This window comes from Cetorhinus maximus, chromosome 1 (genome assembly GCF_964194155.1).
Source record: "Cetorhinus maximus chromosome 1, sCetMax3.hap1.1, whole genome shotgun sequence".
NCBI lineage: Eukaryota > Metazoa > Chordata > Chondrichthyes > Lamniformes > Cetorhinidae > Cetorhinus > Cetorhinus maximus.
Genome location: NC_135879.1, coordinates 117,324,039 through 117,345,333, shown reverse-complemented (window position 1 = coordinate 117,345,333; position 21,295 = coordinate 117,324,039). Strand labels below are relative to the sequence as shown.

General features: G+C 40.9%; 1 protein-coding gene across 1 annotated transcript; it reads right to left on the bottom strand.

Annotated features, from left to right (window-relative positions):
* Positions 1–2,666: 2,666 nt before the first annotated feature.
* LOC144687298 (sodium-dependent phosphate transport protein 2B-like) lies at positions 2,667–20,032 on the bottom strand. The gene is made up of 12 exons (XM_078553233.1): positions 19,865–20,032; positions 19,648–19,746; positions 19,423–19,551; positions 19,101–19,244; positions 18,846–18,957; positions 16,808–17,003; positions 11,467–11,562; positions 9,084–9,204; positions 7,843–8,010; positions 5,922–6,038; positions 5,709–5,833; positions 2,667–3,280 (listed from the first exon to the last, which is right to left on the bottom strand). The coding sequence occupies exons 1-12, from the start codon at positions 19,950–19,952 to the stop codon at positions 2,711–2,713; spliced, it is 1,965 nt and encodes a 654-aa protein (XP_078409359.1). The 5' UTR covers positions 19,953–20,032; the 3' UTR covers positions 2,667–2,710.
* Between the last annotated feature and the right edge of the window lie 1,263 nt (positions 20,033–21,295).

The window sequence follows — 21,295 nt, the reverse complement described above, 5'->3', positions numbered from 1 at the left end:
CGGGACACCCCATGTGGCTATTTCTGGATGTCACAATGGAATTGAATAGCAATCAAGCAGTTAACTGCTGCCATCGGGGCTTCTATTCCTTGAAGAGTGAAGAACCGGCCTCCAAGAACTAATGAACCAATCGGGGAGATGGCAGCTCTTCAGTCCCAGCATTGCCACTGGGAGATGTGGTGGCCACTGCTGGTACTGCAGCAGGTCCTGGCACAGTGAAGATAGTTAGTTGCGTGCAGGTAAGTTGGGTCAGCTCACCAGGGCCAGTCAGGCAGGCCCCAGAAAGGTGAGGGGGAGGTGGGGGGGCGTCATTGTGGAGAGCAGAAGAGAACTCTTTCAGCAGGGGCGGCCCTCTGTGGGCCAAAGGGTGACCGATCAGGAAGGTACCCACTAAGCCTGCAGGGAGGCTACAGCTTTTAATGGACGGCCTCTCTATGTGACATACGGCCTTGCCCTTTCTCAAGCTTCCCCGCCCCTGATTTAATTAGGGAGAGTCAAGAAGGTGACAGGGACTCCGTCACTGGCCTTCTCTTCCAATTCTGCAACCTCCCCCACCTCCCTGCCCACTCATGGGGAGGGAGGTGGCGGTGGTAGCAGGGAATTAAATTCTGCCCTTAATCTCACTGTTAAACACTCTTGAAAAAGTTACACCTGGTTGAATGAAGGGTAACTGAGTTTTAAACAGCATACTAAGGTATCATTGCTCTACTCCTTTACCTGACCTGAAAGAGTAATTTTACATTTATTGTCAAATTTCTCCAACATTATTAGAAATACCACATTTCTAAGATATAAAAGCGAAGGGATTTAGTGTTTTTATCTTGATTTGCTGTGAGAGAATATTTCAATGTGATTGGCTATTTATGCTGCTTGATGAATCATTATTACCGGAAACCTGGAGATCCCCTTGACTTAATACCAGATTTAAACTGATTTTGGGAAAGGGGAAATCCATGACACACAAATCACTCGATTCCTGCAGGCATCTTTCTTTGAAGTTAGCAGTGTGCACCATTGCCTCACTGATGACTGAAAAATCTAGGCCAATATTTCAAAGTATATATACAGTATATAATTTCAACAAGCTAATAAGTTAAATCACAAAAACATGTTTCGTAATGTACTTAATGTATATTTTAAAATCACATGTTAAATGTAGTTAAAAAATTACAAAATAATAGAAAAATAAGTAACACAAAATATACACAAAAGTCCATTATTCAAATTTACAAGACAGTACATATTTAGGCAACTACTCATTCAATACATAAATTATATATCTGTAAAAATACATAAATGTATATTTAATATATAAGGACTGAACTATTGTATAGTTTTTTTAATTTCCTGACAAATTTACAGTTTTTTTTCATAGTACTTGTTTATAAACTTGCTGCCTTTCTTGGATCTATCACTCCGACTTCTTGCTTTCAGGAACGAAGAGTCAATCTGAGCCACCAATCTCTCCAAGGCTGGCAAGATTGTTTATTGTGTGTCTATTCTGTATGGCTCGAGCTTCTGTTGGACAGGACTGGTCTTGCTGGTTATGTCTCTGCCCCAGAGGGTAATTCAGTTAAGAACTGCTGTAGCTCGCACAGTGGCAACAAGAGTGTTCTGAGTCAGGTCAGGGCTGGGAGTACAAACTTGAAACTCTGAGTTCAAGCATCCATTGTTCTGGCATTAAAGCTACAAGGTCTTATGTAAGCTTGTATCAAAACTTCATACTCTAGTTTTTGTCATTATATTTCTATAAATATCAACTGAAAACGGCACATGACAAATGCACATATAATTCCTTATTGATCATTCCCAAAGGCTTAAGCACTGGCTGGAGCAGTGATGGAATAATTTCAGGAAGGTTCATCACTGTAGCAACTCAGGTTACGAAACACTTGGAAGTGAATAAAACAACACATTTTGAAGCCTGCAAGTCAGGGCTATTATTTTAGCACCATCCACCAGAATTGATGCACTCATAGACATTGTTGGAACTTGACCTTGGGAAATATACATATAAAACCCTGAATTGTTCCTGAAAGCTCAGCATTCTTACCCAGTATCACGTACAAAATCGACACTGGGTTGACGACATTGCATTATGAATCATCTTCTATGTGTGAAAGAACTATCCACAAGGGCTCACAGCTCATGACATCCTTTCTTCCAATTAGTCCACAAAGTATTGAAGATTTTCCATTCACCTGCTCACCAACCCCCTTTCACAGCTGTGTTCTATTTATTGCAGGTACACTCTTAATATAGTTCAATGTTATTTTCTCCCATTAAGATGCAATTCCTTGCAATGAACTATTCATTTGCACGATACTGTCAACATTGAGCACAATGAAATGCTGAGTCCCCACTAAATACAATAAACAAGGAAGCACCAGAAAAATTGTCTGTGAGACTACTTTTCAGAGTGCACAGGATAAAGGTATACATTATTGTGCTAATTTTAAAAAATATGCTGCATTTTAAAATAGTACTTATACCAATTTATACTTTTGTTCACATATTATAACTTGCACTTGAGGGCAACGATTGAATACAAATTTCATGAATGCAGCACAGGATAAACTGTTGAAGGAATCTCTTCAGGAATCTATTCAGGAAACCAGAAGCTATAGAAACTGATACAAGTTAATCCTTAAAAAATATTGCACTACTTTGCAAAGGCATATTTTAGCTGTTCTTTCCATTAGTTCTGCTTCTACATAATTGTTGAATTAACTTTTGTTTCATTTTCTACAATGGGAAATGTCTTAATATCTTGTTTTTCATTCTCTAGGATTACTGGATTTTCATAAACCTCAATGGATTTGGTTTGTTCTTCCCTTCTGTCACCACATTCATTATCAGTCTTGCAACACTTACACTTTCTAAAGCACCTAGTGGAACAACATAGTGTAACACGCTGCATTATTCTGTCCCAGGGTGACAGGGAATGCATCCAAATGGGAAGGAAGTCCCAGGATTGTAGTATCTTTGGCAAGAACCTTGGACACTTTGCTTGCATGATGTTGATAACAATTATGATGATTATAATAATTAAGATAGGAATACCTACTCCAGCCAGAACCTGCCAACCAGCAACTGACAGCCCAAATACAATTAGAGGGAGCAGTATGAAACACAGAATCAGGTAGACGATTGCAAACCACCTGTACTTGGAAGTTTGAGTCCCCAGTGCTTTAGCTAGGCGAATTGGAACCCGCATGAATGGTATGGGGTACCAAAGGATGATTCCAGAAATATTGAAAAAGAAATGGCATAAAGCAATCTGCAAAGATACAAAATAGAATATTAATGTACTATTTTGAAACCTTAAAAATAAAACATTTAAAATATACTTTTTTTATCATTACCATAAGACCATAAGATGTAGGAGCAGAAGTAGACCATTTGGCCCACCAATTCTGCTCTGCCATTCAATGAGATCATGGCAGATCTAATAATCCTCAACTCTGTTTTCCTGTCTTTTCTCATACCCCTCGATTCCTTACTGATTAAAAATCTGTCCATCTCAGCCTTGAATATGCTTAACAACCCAGTCTCTACAGCCGTCTGCAGTAAAGAATTCCACAGATTGACTACCCCTCTATTCTTCCTGCCATAGTGAATAACCTCATATTTTCCCACATTATATTCCATCTGCCAAGTTTTTGCCCACTCACTTAGCTTGTCTATAACCTTCTGTAGACTCTTTGTGTCATCCTCACCACTTGCCTTCCTGTCTATTTTTGTGTCGTCCACAAACATTCACTTTCCTCATCTAAGTCATTAATATATATTGTAAATAATTGATGCCCCAGCACTGATCCCTGTGGCATTCCACTAGTTACAGGTTGCTATCCCGAAAATGCCCCCCCTATCCCAACTCTCTGGGGAGAATTTTCAGCTTGGCAAGTGGGCCCCACTTTGGGCATGTGTCCCGATGCTGCCATGCGTCATTTAGATTTTCAGTTCGGCGGGTATGCAGCCGAGTCGGCTGCGCGCCCACTGAACTGTCAAAGGCCTGTTAAGACCATTAAATTAACTAATTAACCCTATTGAGAGCACTGCCCATCCAACCTTAAGGTTGGTGGGCAGGCAAAGAGCCCAGGCAGCCTTTGCATTTTTCATGGAACCTCATCCACAGGCGGGATGAAGTTTCATGAATGTTTTTGAAATCTTGGAAAAATTTTTAATAAAATTAATACACATGTCCCAGCTCATGAGTTTCATGTCACAGTTTCACGTGAGGGGACATGGTATAAAGATTTTTTTTCTCCTTTATTAAACTTTAAAAACTTTAAACTAATCGCTGAGGCAACTCTGTGCCTCAGGGAGGTTTCTGCATTCTTTCACGCGCATGTGCGAAAGAGCGCACTCCCGATCAGGGAACCGCCCCCCAACCACCTGGAAGTTCCCATCCAAGTCTCTCATCATCCTGACTTGGAAATATATCACTGTTCCTTCACTGTCACTGGGTCAAAATCCTGGAACTCCTGCCCTAACAGCACTGTGGGTGTACCTACACCACATGGACTGCAGCGGTTCAAGAAGGCGGCTCACCTCCTCAAGGACAATTAGGGATGGGCAATAAATGCTTGTCCAGCCAGCGACGCCCATATCCCATGAACAAATAAAAAAGTTACGCACTACAGAGCTATATGGAATAGAGAGATGCTTGCTTTGATTACTTGTTTGTATAAAACCATAGAACCTTAATGTAGAAGGGAAGCCATTTGGCCTATAATGCCTGTGCTGGATTTTTGAAAGCTATCTAATTAGGCCCACTTCTCTGCTCTTCCAACATAGCCCTGCAAATTTCTCATTTTCATGTATTTAACCAGTTCCCTTTTAGAAGTTATTATTGAATCAGCTTCTACCACTATCTCAGGCTCAGCCCTGTGTATAAACAGTTAATCCCTATTTCCTCTATCTAGGCCCTTTGTTAATTTTGAATATGGTTAACTGATCTTAGAGGAGTGGCACCTGAAGCTGCTACAGGTGACCTCAGCAACCCTAGAGTAGGGGAGGAAATCAACCAAGATTACTGTGTTTGATCACTGTACATTCAACTTATCTGGGAAAACATTAAATGAATGATGGGTGAAAACAGGATTGCATTAGCTCTGATTGTCCCTGTGACCAAATTCACACATGAAAGGATGAACACTTGAACAAGAGATTGTAGCTGTTCCTTACTATTAGTTACCACATTTGGAAAAGGAAGTATAAGAGAGGAAATTGCAGATGAAAAACTATTTCTATCTTTAAAAGATAGTAAAAAGTAAAAAATAGCTTGGCTGATGACCTTTTAAATTCATTCTCAGAAGATGGACTCACATTTATTCTCCGACCCTTCGTTGCACTGAGAAGATGGTGGTGGACTGCCTTCTTGAACAGTTCAGTAGCTTGTTAGGCCACTTCACAGAGCAGTTAAGAGTATCTTACTCGAATCACATCTAGGCCAGACCAGATGAGGATAGCATGTTTCCTTTCTTAAATGGTTTGGTTAGCTTTGTTCAGTCACTTTTGCTGATACCAGATGTTTTAAAAACTAAATTAGAATTCTTTAACTTTAATTCCCGCCATGGTAGTTATATTCCCTGGATTATTAGTTAGGCCTCTGGATTACTAGTTCAATAGCTGCTGCTGCTACACCACCGCGCCACATGTAAAATTATACATAATTAAACTGATTGCTCTGTTTAATTACTCACCTGCAAAGAGTTAGCTAAAGTTTCTCCTGGACTAGCAAGAGCAGCTATAATAGCTGTTGTGGTTGTACCTATATTGGAACCCAATGTGAGAGGGTAGACTCGCTCGACACTTATCACACCAATTCCTGCCAGAAAATCCAAAAAAAATGAGTAAAATAATATTTGAACTATAACTACTATATTTTCAGATGAAAATGTATTCCTTAAACTTACCCACTAATGGAGTAAGAGCCGAGGTAAAAATAGAACTGCTTTGAACAATAAAAGTCATTCCAGCACCCACTGCAATAGCTATATATCCAGTTAACCATCCAAATGGATATCGGAAATCTGCAAAAGGATTAGAGTATAAATAAACAAGAACTCTTCAAAAATTTGGCTACACCCACACTCAAATGGTTCTTAAGTAACAAATATATCACAAACTATTGATATTGTTACATGTACATTGGACCACACTGAGCTCTACTATATATATTCACATGTTTAAATGCCAAATTTACAAGAAATTAATTAAATTATACAACTATAAAACAACAGTTAAGCTCCCCCTGCATTAGTAATTGTCTTTGTTCATAACATATACAATTTATAATATTAAATGTAGTAAAATTATATTTTTATCACCACAGTAGTCTCTGGTCAAGATCAGATTTTTCCTATTAATGACGCATTTTCTTATGATTAGTATGAAAAATTGTGCAATAAAACCATGAAAATATTTTGATCCAGATTGTTAAATATCATTTATAACATACTTGTTAAAGAAGGAACAGATTTATCTAAATGACTGCAGAATTCTAACTGCCATATGGAGAATAACTGGTAGATAACTGTTGATAACACAGAGAATGACTGTTTATATAGGAGTGCTACCATAAGTACAAATTAATATATAATTTTTTAAAAATCACCAAAACAATTGGGACAATTTTCAGGTATGTCATTTGAACAGTTAGCTGGCAGAGTAGATTGCCCATCCTTTATAGAATGTGCCCCCGATTTTCATAGAGTTTTACAGCACAGAAACAGGCCCTCCATCCCATCGCGTCTGTGCCGGCCGTCAAGCACCTATTCTAATCCCATTTTCCAGCACTTGTCCATAGCCCTGTATGCTATGGCATTTCAAGTGCTCATCTAAATACTTCTTAAAAGCTGTGAGGGTTCCTGCCTCTACCATCCCCTCAGGCAGTTTGTTCCAGATTCCAACCACCCTCTGGGTGAAAAAAGCTTTTCCCCAAACCCCCACTAAACCTCCTGCCCCTTACCTTAAATCTATCCCCCCTGGTTATTGACACCTCCGCTAAGGGGAAAAATTTCTTCCTATCTACCCAATCTATCTATGCCCCCCATAATTTTGTATACCTCTATCAGGTCCCCCCTCAGCCTTCTCTGCTCTAAGGAAAACAACCCTGGCCTATCCAGTCTCTCTTCATAGCTGAAACGCTCCAGCCCAGGCAACATCCTGGTGAATCTCCTCTGCTCCCTCTCTAGTGCAATCACATTCTTCCTACAGTTCCAACATAACCTCCCTGCTCTTATATTCTATGCCTCGGCTAATAAAGGCAAATATTCAATGGAATCAAAACCGGACAGGATCTCTAAATGGCAGCAACTTAGTCCACCAGATTACTGTCCAGGACAGGTAAAATAATTGAAAATTACCCCAATTGTCCTGGTGCTTTTTTAAATATATAAATTCGTACTTAATGGTAACACTAAAAGAAAATTACCCAATGTGTTTTATTAATTAGTCACAAATGTTAGCTCTATTATTCATAATTCTAGATAACTATTGTAAAAAAATCACTTTAAGATTATAGGCTGCCATGCATTAACACTGAGGAATTTGCCTCTTCTTCCCATAATCTGCCAAGTCGAAAAGATACCTTTTACCAAAACACCCACAATGTTCACGTGTGCTTAGATTTCATAGAATTTACAATGTCAATGTGTCTCACAGTGAAAACATGTAACAAATTATTTAAATTCAGCATGTTTAGAACTGCTAGGGCAGCAAATGAAGGAGGAGAGAAATCCATATATTATGTAACCGGAAAGTGTGGGTTAACATTAATTTATCCCACACTATGCACATCTGCATTTGTGATTTGAAATAAGTTTTTCCACTTACCAGTGTTAATAATTTTTTTGATAACTGTAGCAACTTGTCCCTTTAACATGGAATTGAGAAGTTTGACAATAAGTATCAAGCAGGTACACAGGATAATCAAAGAGGCTGCAAGGAGGATGAGACCAATCCCTAAATCAGACAATGTTGAATTCACAAATAGATGATTACCTAAAACAAAAGAAGTAAATCGGAAACATTATACGTAATGCCTGAGTTAATATATCACGAAAAAATAAATAACTCATGTTTCCAAATGGCCTAATGTCCAGCATTATAAGTGTATGAATTCCACAATTTGATACATCATTAACTATATGACAAATATGGTACATAGATCTGTAACTTGCATTGAAATGGTGCCTTTAACATTGCACAATGTCCCAAGATGATTCAAAGGAGTCTAATCAGATGAGAATTGACACTAAGCCAAAGAAGGAAAATTAAGTTATGTAAACAAAAGCTTGGTCAAAGAAGTAGACATTAAAGAGTACCTTAATTTGCAGGGTAGAATTTAATGTTCCCAATGCGGGTCCCACCCATCAGTTGGAGAACTAATAGGAAACCTGCATCACTTCCGTGGAACAGCCCAATCAAATTTCATGCACTGGCCAGCGTAAGGTCTTCCCTGCAGCTTAGGACCCTGGTGGGCAGTTGTAAGAGGCAAGTGTGGGGGAGAGGGGTGGCTTTCAGTGCGCCCCCACTTCCCAATGTCGGATCCACAGAATGGCTCACGGGGGAATCCCACCACCCCCAGTATGCCGCTGGCAAACCTGACAGGGTTTGCTGGCTGCCCTCGGGAAGCACAGGAAAGCCGTGCAACTCACATTTAATCTGTGAGCCACCGCTAAATTCTGGTGGGCTCAGCAATCATTGGTGTCAATTGGCTCACTAATGAGCCTAACTGACATCCTGCCACGAGCGGGCGAGTTCCCTGCATGGGGCTCTTCCCGCCTCCGACTTAATCACGGGAGGTTTTCCTTCTGCTGGGAGACTGACGAGTGGCTAAGTGGGCTTGGCCGATGTTTCCTGCTGTGGCAGACTGGATTAAGTTCCACCCACAGTATTTCACTCTAGCCCAGTGTTGTTATATTATACTGAATGAGTATATATGTTCACTTGTTGCAAGCACAAGTCAGTTCTGAAGCTGTTCACTTTCAAATAATCAAGATGCATTCAATTGGTTTGTTGATAAAGGTATATGCTTTCTTAAATAATATAAAAGCAATTGATTATTGACTTACATTTTTCAAGGTTTATTGTTTGTGATACATTTTTCAGAGTCCACGTGTTGTTGTCATCAGCCCAGCAAAATTCAGGTGATGTGCAATTAAGATAACTGGGGACAGTCACATTTTTCTCTTCCTGTAAGACAAAGAGAGTATTATGTAAAATCAGTATGTTCTTTGCAAACTAACATTATCTGAAACTGAACACAAACCCCATCAGCATTGTCAAATTGTAACTGACCTGCAAAATAATTTTGTCAACTAAACTAAGAACAGTATGCTACCTAATTCCATGTGTGCTCTGCTCAAAGGCAGGTCCTTGGCTCATTGTCTTTTGACGCTTCATCCTGAGCTATTTTTTTTGGCAGCTTTTGTAAGTGGTGGTTTACCACTGCCTTCCACTTCAGGGACAGGGTAAGTAGGCAGATCCCATGTCTAGATCAGCCAGAACAGGAATTGAGCCCATGATGTTGGCATTATTGTGAATCACATGCTAGTCATCTAACCAACTGAGCTAACCAGCCCCCACATACTCCTTAATATTAATTTATATATTGCTGTGCTTTACTGGATGTTTCACTGAACTTTGTCAGTTTATCATTTAACCAAATATAATTTTGAAAATGTATTTACAGCACATTATAACTATAAACAAAATATAAGTACAAAATGAGAAATGGTCATTTTGTCAATTAACTCATGAGTATCAAACTCATAGTTATACATTGATGCATATCACAGCACAATATTCTCTCTTGATCTCTGTGTTCCTCCAATTCTGACCTCTTGAGCGCCCTGATTTTAATTGCTCCACCAAAATTGGTGATTGTTTTTTCAACTGTCTAGGATCTAATTTCTGGAATTCCACTCCACTTCTTTATCTCTCTTTCCTCTTTAAGATGCTTCTTAAAACCACCCTATTTAATCTAGCTTTTGGTTATCTGCCCTATTATCTCATTCTGTGGCTTGGTTTCAAATTTTGTTTGATAATGCTCCTGTGAAGGGCTTTGGGACGTTTTACTATGTTAAAGGTGCTTTGGAAATGCAAGTAGGTGTTGCTTCCTCCATTTTAATTATTGTTTCCTTCTATTTTCTATGTGCATTATCAAGATCTTGTATATAATCAAAGTATTCGCTTCTTTCTCAGTTTCCTGCTTGGCCTTTTTACATTGACCCTTTTATCTAATTTTTTTTCACTCCTGCTTCCACATTGTTTTCAACCTATGTTTTTTCTTGAGTCAATTTATTTCTCTTGACACCGCTGGGTTTCTTTATCCAAGGGCCTTCACTGTTGCAGGACCTACACTAACTTTTACCTCCCACCATTACATAGTTTGAGCAGGCAATAGTTTTTGAAAGCTTCAACACGAATTCAATCCTTTACTTGGTATAAATAAAACAAACCATTACAACCGATAGTTTTTCATTTTAAAAAACAAAAAAAATCTCAAATTACTTAATCCACCAGCTTGTATATCTATATGGTTCAGTGTCACTTTATGGTTTGCTTCACAGACAACTATCATTCATTGTTGCTTAATCTGTTAAATTGGATATTTTAAGGTTGGTGGTGAGTGGATGTGTGACTGTTCCAAACTCGCAACAAAACTATGTGGGTTGGGAAAATTCTAATCCAAGAGCTGCACCACCAGAGGTTCATGGGACGAGTCATTTGTCTGCTCTGTTGAAGACCCTGTTCAAAGTCTCAGGGACAAAGTCATTTGAATAAAAGAGGCAGCACCCACACCATTAATTACACAACAGACCACTAACCTTGCGGGAGCACGAGAATGTCAGACCAGCAACTGGCTGAGGAACGGGAGGCACAAGCTGAGCCAGCACAAGTCACCAAAATCTAAAACTGCTGCATTCCTAAGAGCAATTGAGCATTGCAATCAGTTGTTGGACATTAGATATGATATGTCGGCCCATGTACAGCTATAGTATGTCAAGTACACCTGCTTCATGCAAGCGTGCTTTCCATCATTTGGTGTAAATTGGACAGCAATGGTAGGATTCCTAGGGAAGAAGTTTTGTACCTCACTAGTCCTATCACCAAATAAGACATCATATCCCCCTCAACCACTCCTGCTCTCCACTATGCTCAGAATTTCTTAGAGCAGCCAGATAGGGACAGTGACAGGTTCTGTCCCAAATTCTTCTCCCACACCCAAGTCTACTAATTTTAGGCTAGAGTAACAGTCGCTGCAGCTTCTTTGAAGCTGTCCCTGTGACCTGCTGCACCATTTGGGCAGCTCCTCTTAATAATAAATTGTTGCCAATTTCTTGATTATGCTTGTAGAAACTGATGTACTCAACTGAACAAAATTGGCAGCTTTTCATCACTGTTGGTCATTAATTATAGTCTACACCAGTTTATCTACATTTGTTCACTTACCATACTAGATGTGGTCTTGCACCATTCCTTAACAAGGCTTTGGTTTGTTGCTACTGGATTTCCTGTTGCTATATTGTTTATTACAGATTTATCCAGCTGAAATGAAATAATTTTTACTAATTTAAACATATAATCAAGACAGAAGCATTGCATGAATTTTTGTTTAAATCTCAATGTTGATGAATTTACTGGATTTTTAACGAATTATTCTTGGAATGAGCGCATTGTTAGCAAGGCTGACAGTTATTAGCCATACCTAGATGCCTTTGAGAAATGCAGTTTTTGTACAACTGAATGTCTTGCTTGGGCAGTTAAGAGTCAACCACCTTGATGTGGGACTGGTGTCACATATGGGCCAGATCGGGTAAGAGCACCAGGTTTCCTAGCTAAAAGCACATTAGAAAACCAGCAATTTCATGGTCATCAATACTGGTATCCATTATTTTTATATCTAGGGGCAGAACTTTTCATTTGGCGTTGGGGTGCGTGCCCGACCCGCTCTGCGCGAAATAGCGCGCGATGATGTCAAGCGAACATCCCGACGTCATGGCGCACTCGTGTGATATTTCGGTGGGCGGGTATGTGTGAGAATTGGCAGCGCGCCTGCCAACAATTAACAGGCCCATTAAGGTCATTAATGTAGTAATCAATGGTGATCTTTCATTGCCCGTCCAACGTTACGGTTCGCAAACAGGCAAATCGACCAGGCAGCCTTTATCTTTTTGAGGAAACCTCATCCAAGGGCGGGATGAGGTTTCCAATGTTAATTTTTTTAAAATAAAAATGTTTGAACAGAATTTACACCAGCCATATATTCAGGTGACTGATCCCTGATGCAGGGAAATTTTTTTCGGCATTTGAAAATCTATTTATGGCTTTTGAATTCTTCAGCTCCCTGAGGCAACTCTCTGACTTCAGGGAGCTTTCTGTGAGCATTCCCCTGCACCCACGCTGACTTCAGCACTCGCCCTCCTCCCGACCCACCCTGGCAGCGCTGAGCATTTCAGTGCGTCTTTCATGTTGGCTGGCCGTTAATTGGCCAGCTAGCGTGAAATCGCGGTTGGGTGCCAGTCGCGGGCAGCAGCCCATTTCCTGGCTGCTCCCAGGCCTGTCCACCGCGCCCGCACGCTGAACTCAAAATCCTGCCCCAAATTTTTAAAATTTGAATTGAAATTCTCAAACTGCCAGGTAAGATCTGAAATCTTGTTATTACTACAACAACAACAATAGTGCCTTTAACATCGCAAAATGTCCCGAGGGCTTTACACGAGTTTTATCAAACAGAATTTGATACTGAGCCACATAAAAGAGTTATTAGATTAAGTCAAAAGTTTTCTCGAATTGGTAGGTTCAAAGGAGCATCTTAAAGGGGGAGAGACTTGGAGAGGGAAGTTCAGGCCTCTGCCTTAGTATAATAACCACTTCAGCTACTGTGTCCAACCTTTGACTATAGAGTTTACAGTGCTTCACACAGTATAGAATTATAGAATAATTCCAGCACAGAAAGTAGCCATTCAGCCTGTTGTGTCTGTGCTGGACCACTGCAAGAGCAACTCACTTAGTCCCGCTCCCCTGCCTTTTCCATGTAGCTCTGCAAATTTTTTTTCTCTTCAGCTAATTATCTAATTCTCTTTTAAAAGCCACAATTGAATATGCCTTCACCACACTCTCAGGCAGTGCCTTCTCAAATGCATCCTAACCACCTGTGTGGAAAAAGGTTTTTCTCATGTGGCATTTCTTCTTTTGCTTAACACCTTAAGTTGGTACTCTATGGTTATCAATTCTTCCACCAGTGGGAACATATCTAGCTACTCTTGACCAAGCCCCTCATGATTTTGAAGCCACTATCAAATCTCTTCTCAACTTTCTCTTCTCCAAGGACAGCAGCCCCATCTTCTCCAATCTATCTAGGTAACTGAAGTTCCTCATCCCTGGAACCATTCTTGTGAATATTTTCTGGACCCTCTCTAATGCCTTCATATCCTTCCTAAAGTGTGGTGCCCAGAACTAGACATAACATTCCAGCTGGGGCTGAACCAGTATTTTATACAGGTTTATCAGAACCTCCTTGCTTTAGCACTCTATGTCCCTATTTAATTAAAGCCCAGGATCTTGCATACCTTATTAACTGCTCTCTTAACCTGCCTGCCACCTTCAATGGTTTGTGTATGTATATCCCAGATGCCTCTGCTCCTGCACTTCCTTTAGAATTGTACCATTTATTTTATATTATCTCTTCATGTTCTTCCTAACAAAATGAATCACCTCACACTTCCCTGCATTAAATTTCATTTGCTCCCTGTCTGCCCATCTCACAAGCTTGTCCATGTCTTTTTGAAGTTTAACATTATCCTCCTCATAGTTCACAATACTTCCAAGTTTTGTGTCATCTACAAATTTTGAAATTGTGCCCTGTAGACCCATATCTAGACTGTTAATAAATATAAAGAAAAGAAAGAGTCCACACACTGATGCCTAGGAAAACCCACTATAAAACTTCTTCCAGTCCAAAAAAACTATTCACCACCGGTCTATGTCCTGCCACTTAGCCAATTTCATACCCATGCTCTTACTGTCCCTTTTATTTCATGAGCTCTAACTTTCCTGACAAAAATCACTGTCCCTTAAATGATCCCTGACTGATCTTGACCCATCTTATTCCCCAGGAGCAAATCCAGCAACACCTCCTTTTTCATTGAACTGGAAACATACAGATATAGAAATTTCTCCAGAATACACTCTAGAAACTCTTGACCCCCTCTGCCCTTTACACTATCCTATCATTCATTACTATCCAAATTCCCCCATTATAACTACTCTATAATTCTTGTACCTTCCTGTAGTTTCCTGGCAAATTTTTTCCTCTATACCTTTCCCACTAGCTGGTGGCCCATAGAATACATCTAGCAATGTAATGGTATCTCTATTGTTTCTTAGCTCTAACCAAATCCTTGGCCCATCTGTGACATCCTCTCTCTCCAGCACAGTAATATTCTCCTTAATCAGTCCGGTTATCCTTCTTCCTTTCTTTCCTTCCCTATCTTCCTGAACACCTTGTATTCTGGAATAACTAGTACCCATTCCTGCCTTTCTTTCTAGATTATTGCTACAACATTATGAGCAGAATTTTCTGCTTGTCGGGCGGGCGCGCATAAGAGTTGGCAGCGCGCCTGCCGACAATTAACAGGCCTATTAAGGCCATTAAAAATCTAACTGACTTAAATTTTTTGCTGTCCGTCCAACCTTATGGTTGGCAGGCAGCCAAAAAGGCCAAGTGGCCTTTGCATTTTTTGTAAAACCTCATCCACGGGCGGGATGAGGTTTCAATCTTAAAAATAAAATTTTCACACTAATTTCTAATATGTCCCTGCGTTTCCTGCACGCGCATGCGCGAAGTTCCCCGCTTGCCCTCCTCCCACACCCCCACACAGGCAGCACTGAGTGCTGCAGCACATGTTTCACGCTGGGCAGGCCTTAATTGGCCCGCCAGCATGAAATCGCAGTCGTGGCCCGATCACGGGTGGAGGGCGGCTTCCCAGCCGCTTCCATTTGCCCCCGCCAAGCCCACCTGACGAGCGCAAAATCCTGGCCTTCATTTCCATGTGGCTATCTGCACTGCAACTCACCAATCTTATTTACCTCATTCACATCCATGAATAGTAACCCAAATTAGACCCCATTACATTCCCTCTTACTCTGATCCCACCTGATACCTATTTCCTAATTTAGTACTGTCTGTCCCTCCCAATTCTCTATGCACTTTCGCATTCTTCTCTAATGTTACCTCCCAGTTTTCATGCCAATTTTCTTTTGATCTAAAGGTGGAAGTTAAGCAAGGATAACTTAAAAATAACGATTCAGCATGCTTGACTTTCCATATTTCACTATGGAGGTTTACATGTAAAGGTCTTACAAAGATTTTAGCTGGGAGAGTGATTAATCATGGTTAGCATGAGTGAGTTCAGTGCAGAGGGAAACATAATCAGCAAAGAGAAAGAACCAGAGTTCTGGACTGAAGAAATTACAATAGACTAGAACAAGAATTTTGAAGCTTAGCTTTGTGAAACCATTGAAGCATTAGTGGTGTTTACTGCACCCCTAAGTAGTATATGCTGTGTAGTCTCCTTGATGATTTGAAACAAAAGTTAGAGTCAAGCAACCCAGAAAGCAGACTGCAAAACCCTATATGTATAAATTGTTTGCTAATGTTGAAATAGTTTTAACCCCACAAGGAATTGTCTGCTTTATTCTAGAAGCATCCATTTTGCCTGTAATTAGTATATAATTTAATTCATTCAGCTAAATCCAAAAAGAGAGTCTCTCTTCCTCCCCAAATATACAATAAAATTTTTCACAAAACCACCTTTTTATATAACTCCCTGTATTCACACAAGAAACATTTGTCCTGCTCATTTGAGTCATTAATTTTATGAACAGAGCAATGTTTGGAAAATCAAAGTTTTCTTTAAGGTTTTTTAATGATTTCACGATTCACTCCAAAACCTCTAATGAGAAGCGTGATATCAAACAGAACTTAGATATTAGTCACATAGAAGTATATTAAAAAAAAACAGTTTAACATCTCATCCAAAAGACTGTTACTTTACAGTGCTCCTTCAGCTCTGCACTGCAACCTCAGCCTAGCTTATAGCCAGGATTTTCCCGTCGGCGAGCGGGGGGACTCGCTCGCTGACGCGTAAAATGACGCGCGGTGACATTGGACGGAACTCCTGACGTCACCGCGCCCCATTTAAATTTTCAGGTAGGCGGGGGCTCAGCAAAATCAGCTGTGCGTCCGCTGACCTGTCAATGGCCAATTGAGGTCATTGACAAACTCATTAAATTAATTAATGGACCTGCCCGTCCAACCTAAAGGTTGGTGGGCAGGCCAGGAGCCCTGGCAGGCATTAGAAAAAGCATGAAGCATCCATGGGCGGGATGAGGTTTCATGTAAGTTTCAAAAAATTTAATTAAAGTTTTTTTAAAAGTTGTGGACATGTCCCAACTCATGTGACAGTATCACATGAGGGGACATGTCAGGGAATTTTTTTTTCCATTTCTAATATTTTTTACAGTAGGTCCGAGTGCGAAAGAGCGCACTCTCGGGTTTAGGGAATCCCCCCTGCCCGCACAAGGAGTGCGTAGCGCTTCCGTGCTGATGTCACGCTGGGCGGGCCTTAATTGGCCCACCCACGTAAAATGGCTGCGCGCCTGCAGTTCAACTTCCCCCCCCAACGGGGGGAAAATCCTGGCCTATGTGTTCAGGTTTCGAGAATGGGCTTTAACACGTGACCTTCTGACTCAGAGGCAAGAATGCTATCATTATGTTGTAACGGCTTACCTGTATAATAAGTTTTGTTAAGGGATCAGTAATGACTTTTAGCATATCTGGAGCATCTTCACCACTCTTGATATCAAATGATTTCACAATAACGCCGGTGAGATAGTATAGATAGCCAGAGGCTGCTTCAATTGGTAGCAGGATGATCACTGAGAGCCAATTAAAAAAATCATGCACAGTTGCACCTGCAAAGGCTCTAGAAAGGAAAGAAACATTGTTACCACATTCATAATCGTAACTATACATGTGAGCAGGATGTCCAAACTATAGCTTTTTGGGTACACACTACCAGCAATCCCTGACAATCCAGCCAACAATTTTCAGTAGATTGGTGTTAATAGCATTTAAAATTCTTACTTATTAGTTTATCTGTTTGAATTGTGTGGGCCTAGAGGTTTGGAAAAGGCAATTTTAGGCACTACTTCCTCATTGGTTAATAAATTAAAAATTGTCACACTATTTATCTGTTTGTGGCTGCAGTTTGGGATATATGGGAATATTAATTTAAATGTTATAGGATGAACTTTCTCTCCTCTCTGCCTGGGGATATCTGAGTTTACAGACATAGAGGAGAGGGATTATTGCTGATAATGTACATTGTGCAGAGGAAAGAGATGGACTTTCAAATACAATTTTGAAATTATCCTTCTGGATTTATATTTTATAACCCTTGTTATACTGCCAACAATGTTTTCTTTTTTAACAGTGACCTGCTCACTAAAACCCCAAAGTCTGACCACAGGTCCCTGAAGGTGGCGGGATAGGTGGGTAAGGTGGTAAAGAAAGCATATCGAATGCTTTCATTTGTTGTACGAGGTATTGAATACAAAAGCAGGGACGTAATGTTGGAACTGTATAAAACACTGGTTAGGCCACAGCTAGAATTTTGTGTAAAGTTCTGGTCTCCACATTACAGGAAGGACATAATTGCTCTGGAGAGAGTGCAGAGGAGATTTACAAGAATGTTGCCAGGGCTTGAAAATTGCAGCTATGAGGAAAGATTAGAAAGGCTAGGTTTATTTTCCTTAGAACTGAGGAGACTGAGGGGTGACCTAATTGAAGTATACAAAATTATGAGGGCCCGAGATAGGGTAGACAGTAAAGACCTGTTTCCCCTAGCTAAGGGGTCAATTACCAGGAGCATAGATTTAAGGTGATTGGTAGAAGGATTCGAGGGGACATGAGGAAAAACTTTTTCACCCAGAGGGTGGTGGGCGTCTGGAACTCACTGCTTAGATTGACAGTTGAGGCTGAAATGCTCAACTCATTAAAAAGATACCTGGATCTGCACATGAAGTGCTGTAACCTGCAAGGCTACAGACCAGGAGCTGGAAAGTAGGATTAAAAATGAGCGGCTAGTTTCTTTTTCCTCTGTTCATGGCCCACGCAGACACAATGGGCTGAATGGCCTCTTTGTGCACCGTAGCTTTTCTTTGGTTCTATGGTCTTTTTCCTATTCTGATACCTCATGTACATTTCCAGTTAACACATATCCAAATCAATCTTAACTCTGTCAAATCTGAGAACCTTAAATTTCCCTACATTAAATTGCATCACCCATTTTTCTGCTCACTAATTGAACTTGTGAAGATCTTTTTGAATTTGACATTCAGCATTTGCTGTTGCTCCCAGTTTGGTTTGAGCTATAAATTTGGACATTTTGAACACAATTACTTCATCTAAATCATTTACACAGAATGATAATGGATCGTTTTTATGGTACCACAGAAATAGTCCATCTAGCCTAAATGATCTGTGGTGATGTTTATACTCCACCCTACTTCGTCTCATCTTCTCAGAATAACCTCCGATTCCTTTCTGGCAGCTCAGAGGTGGGACTTCCTGCCTAGATAAGAGTCGAAGCTTCACCTTAAATCAATAACGCCTCTTTTAACCAATTAGTTTACTATCAAATAATTTAGCTCTTACGGCCTTACCCTTCTGCCCTACAAGTCTGCTTTGCCCAGTCCCTGTAGGTTCTGGATTTTTACTGCTGGGGAAAGGAGTTGAAAGGGAGATGGGTGGCGTGTTAACGCACCTTCTGAATTCATTTCGGTCTCCGGATTGCATCAGGGCCACGATAGTGTTGGTGACGGAGGTGCCGATGTTCGTTCCCATTATCACGGGGATGGCAGAATGCACTCCCAACACTGAAAAGCAACAGCAGGCACGAAGGTAAGAGAAGAGGCGGACGGGGACAGGAAGATCTCAATCATTGCAAAGCCTCCCAGAGAGGAAGCCGAACCTCTGGAGCCGGCGGTAATCTTAGGGCGGAGGAGCAGCGTGTACTTACAGCCGGAGGACACCATGCTGACAATGATGGAAGATGAGGTGCTGGAACTTTGCACCAGAACCGTGACCAAGACTCCGATCACCAGCCCAGCCACAGGGTTGGCGAGGACCTCGTTATCTTTGAAAATATCTCCAGCAGCTTTACCTGCAGAAGAGAGGGGAGGGGGGCATAAAAAGAAAAAAGGATTAAGTCTCATCTCATGGAGAGTTGCAAGACTGGGGAAGGTCAAAGGCAAGTACACAGAAGAGAATGGGGCTCTTCTGCGCTAGCGCCCCGTCCCATAACCAGACTCAGAAGACCCCCCACCCCCCAAAGATCTCACCTCCCACAAGCTGGAATGCCGAGCTCAGGATGTCCAGTGAACAAACGAACATGTAGAGGAATCCAAGTAGTAAAGCGATTTTCGACGCCGCTATCAGCACACGACGGATTTTCTTCCCGGTACTCAGGTCTGCCAAGAGGGAAATGTATTATCCATGTTAAAGTTATTTCTGGGGACACACTCCCAGGAATAAAAGCATGAAGGCGGGGACTGGGGAATGTGTACCTGACCACTTGATGCCAATTGCCTCGAGTTTGGGCAATGCCCAGGGATCCTCCGGCTCCTCCTCCTCCACCAGGGTGATGGTCGAATAAGCCCTGGACCCTGAAATAAAGAAACTATCAGAAAGGAAGAGAGGAGCGAGAATCAAATCAGGAGTGAAGCAGAGCAGAAACGGCGAGCCCGCAGGTAGCCAGCACACCAGAGCTTGGGCACTACTCACCGTTCATTGCTGGCTTGAAGTTATCCCCGAGTTCTTCAGTCCCAGAGCTGCTCCGTGAGCCCTCCAGCTCAGCCCGAAGAGGAGCCATGGTCTGCAAGGAGCAGTGTTCAAAGATTTGGTTAATACTGCGGATGCTGCAGATCTGAGATTGAATAACAGAAAATGCTGGGAATAAATACCCGTCAGGTCTGGCAGCATCTGTGGAGAGAGAAAAGCGTGAACTCTGTTTCTCCCTCCACAGATGTTGCCAGACCCGACAGGTTTTCCCAGCATTTTCTGTTTTCGTTTCAAATAATTTAGTTTATGTTTCAACACCGAACCCTCCACAGCGGACTTTCCACTGTTAACAGGTGAGAGTTACCAAAAGAAACACTTTCCCCATCCCTTCTTCCCCATCCTCTAGTCATTTCACACCGGGATTGGTCCAACATATCAAACAGGTTCAAAACATATCAAAACATCAGTTTTGGTCTCCCAACCGCAGGAACCGGCTTAAGAAATTGTTCAGAAAGGGAAGACTAGCAATAAAGGAAGATTTTTTTCAGCCCCAGTAACAAGTGGACGAATTTGATGCTGCTATTGAATTTCGCAAACACAAAGACAAAAGTAGAGACAAAATGAACAAAAGATAAATAACATATATAACATAAGCAAAATTCTAAAGAATCTTAAACAAACGTTGAATATTATTTGCAATAGATAAATAAGTGATTGAATACTAATTCACTAGTTTCGACTAGTTGACTCTTCTGCTCACCGTATCCTTGCTGCTAGAAGACAAAGAATGCAGTAATGTTGAGTGAAGGACACTGCCCACCCTGGCTGGGTTATGTAGAACATGGCAGGGGCAAAGTCTAAACTAAATGACATAGAATCACGTGCTACACCGCAAAGTCTCAAATGACCTCAGTGGTCTTTTGTAATATTTAACTATAGCAGAAATCTATTCAATAGAGCAACTATATTGCTTTAGAGATATAGTTACATAAGCTATGGCTAAATTCCGTCAGCATTTCAAGATAAAGTTAAGAAATATGACTTTTTGAAGAAAGTATTGATTTATTTTCAATCTCATGATTAGCCATATAGTTTGTCGTCGTGTTGGGTATATAATGTGCCCTATGTTAACTCTGCTTCAATGTTTCACTTGCAATACCTGTGATTGGGTTCGCTGGACCAATTGTAGATTCAAGAGCTTAGAAATCTGATTGTGTCTGCGCCATTTTTGACCCATTTAATATTACCAGCAGGAAACACACATGCAAAAGGAGCTGGATCTGCACCTGCTGCCTTATTGGATTGATTTTTCCATAGGTATCTTGGGCGCACACCAGAACTATTTAAAACAATGAACAAAATATTTAAATAAGTGTCATCAGCTTGTTGTAGGATCCTTTGGAGTTAATTGGGTTGCCTGACCACTTGACTTGC

Bases quoted from the DNA above. Each gene is read 5' to 3' on its own strand.
- LOC144687298 (XM_078553233.1), bottom strand. From the start codon at position 19,952: ATGGCTCCTCTTCGGGCTGAGCTGGAGGGCTCACGGAGCAGCTCTGGG. The intron at 18,958-19,100 runs GTAAGTACACGC...GTTGCTTTTCAG, and splicing joins CAGCATGGTGTCCTCCGGCT to TGTTGGGAGTGCATTCTGCC. The intron at 6,039-7,842 runs GTAAGTGGAAAA...ATCCTTTTGCAG, and splicing joins CAAAAAAATTATTAACACTG to ATTTCCGATATCCATTTGGA.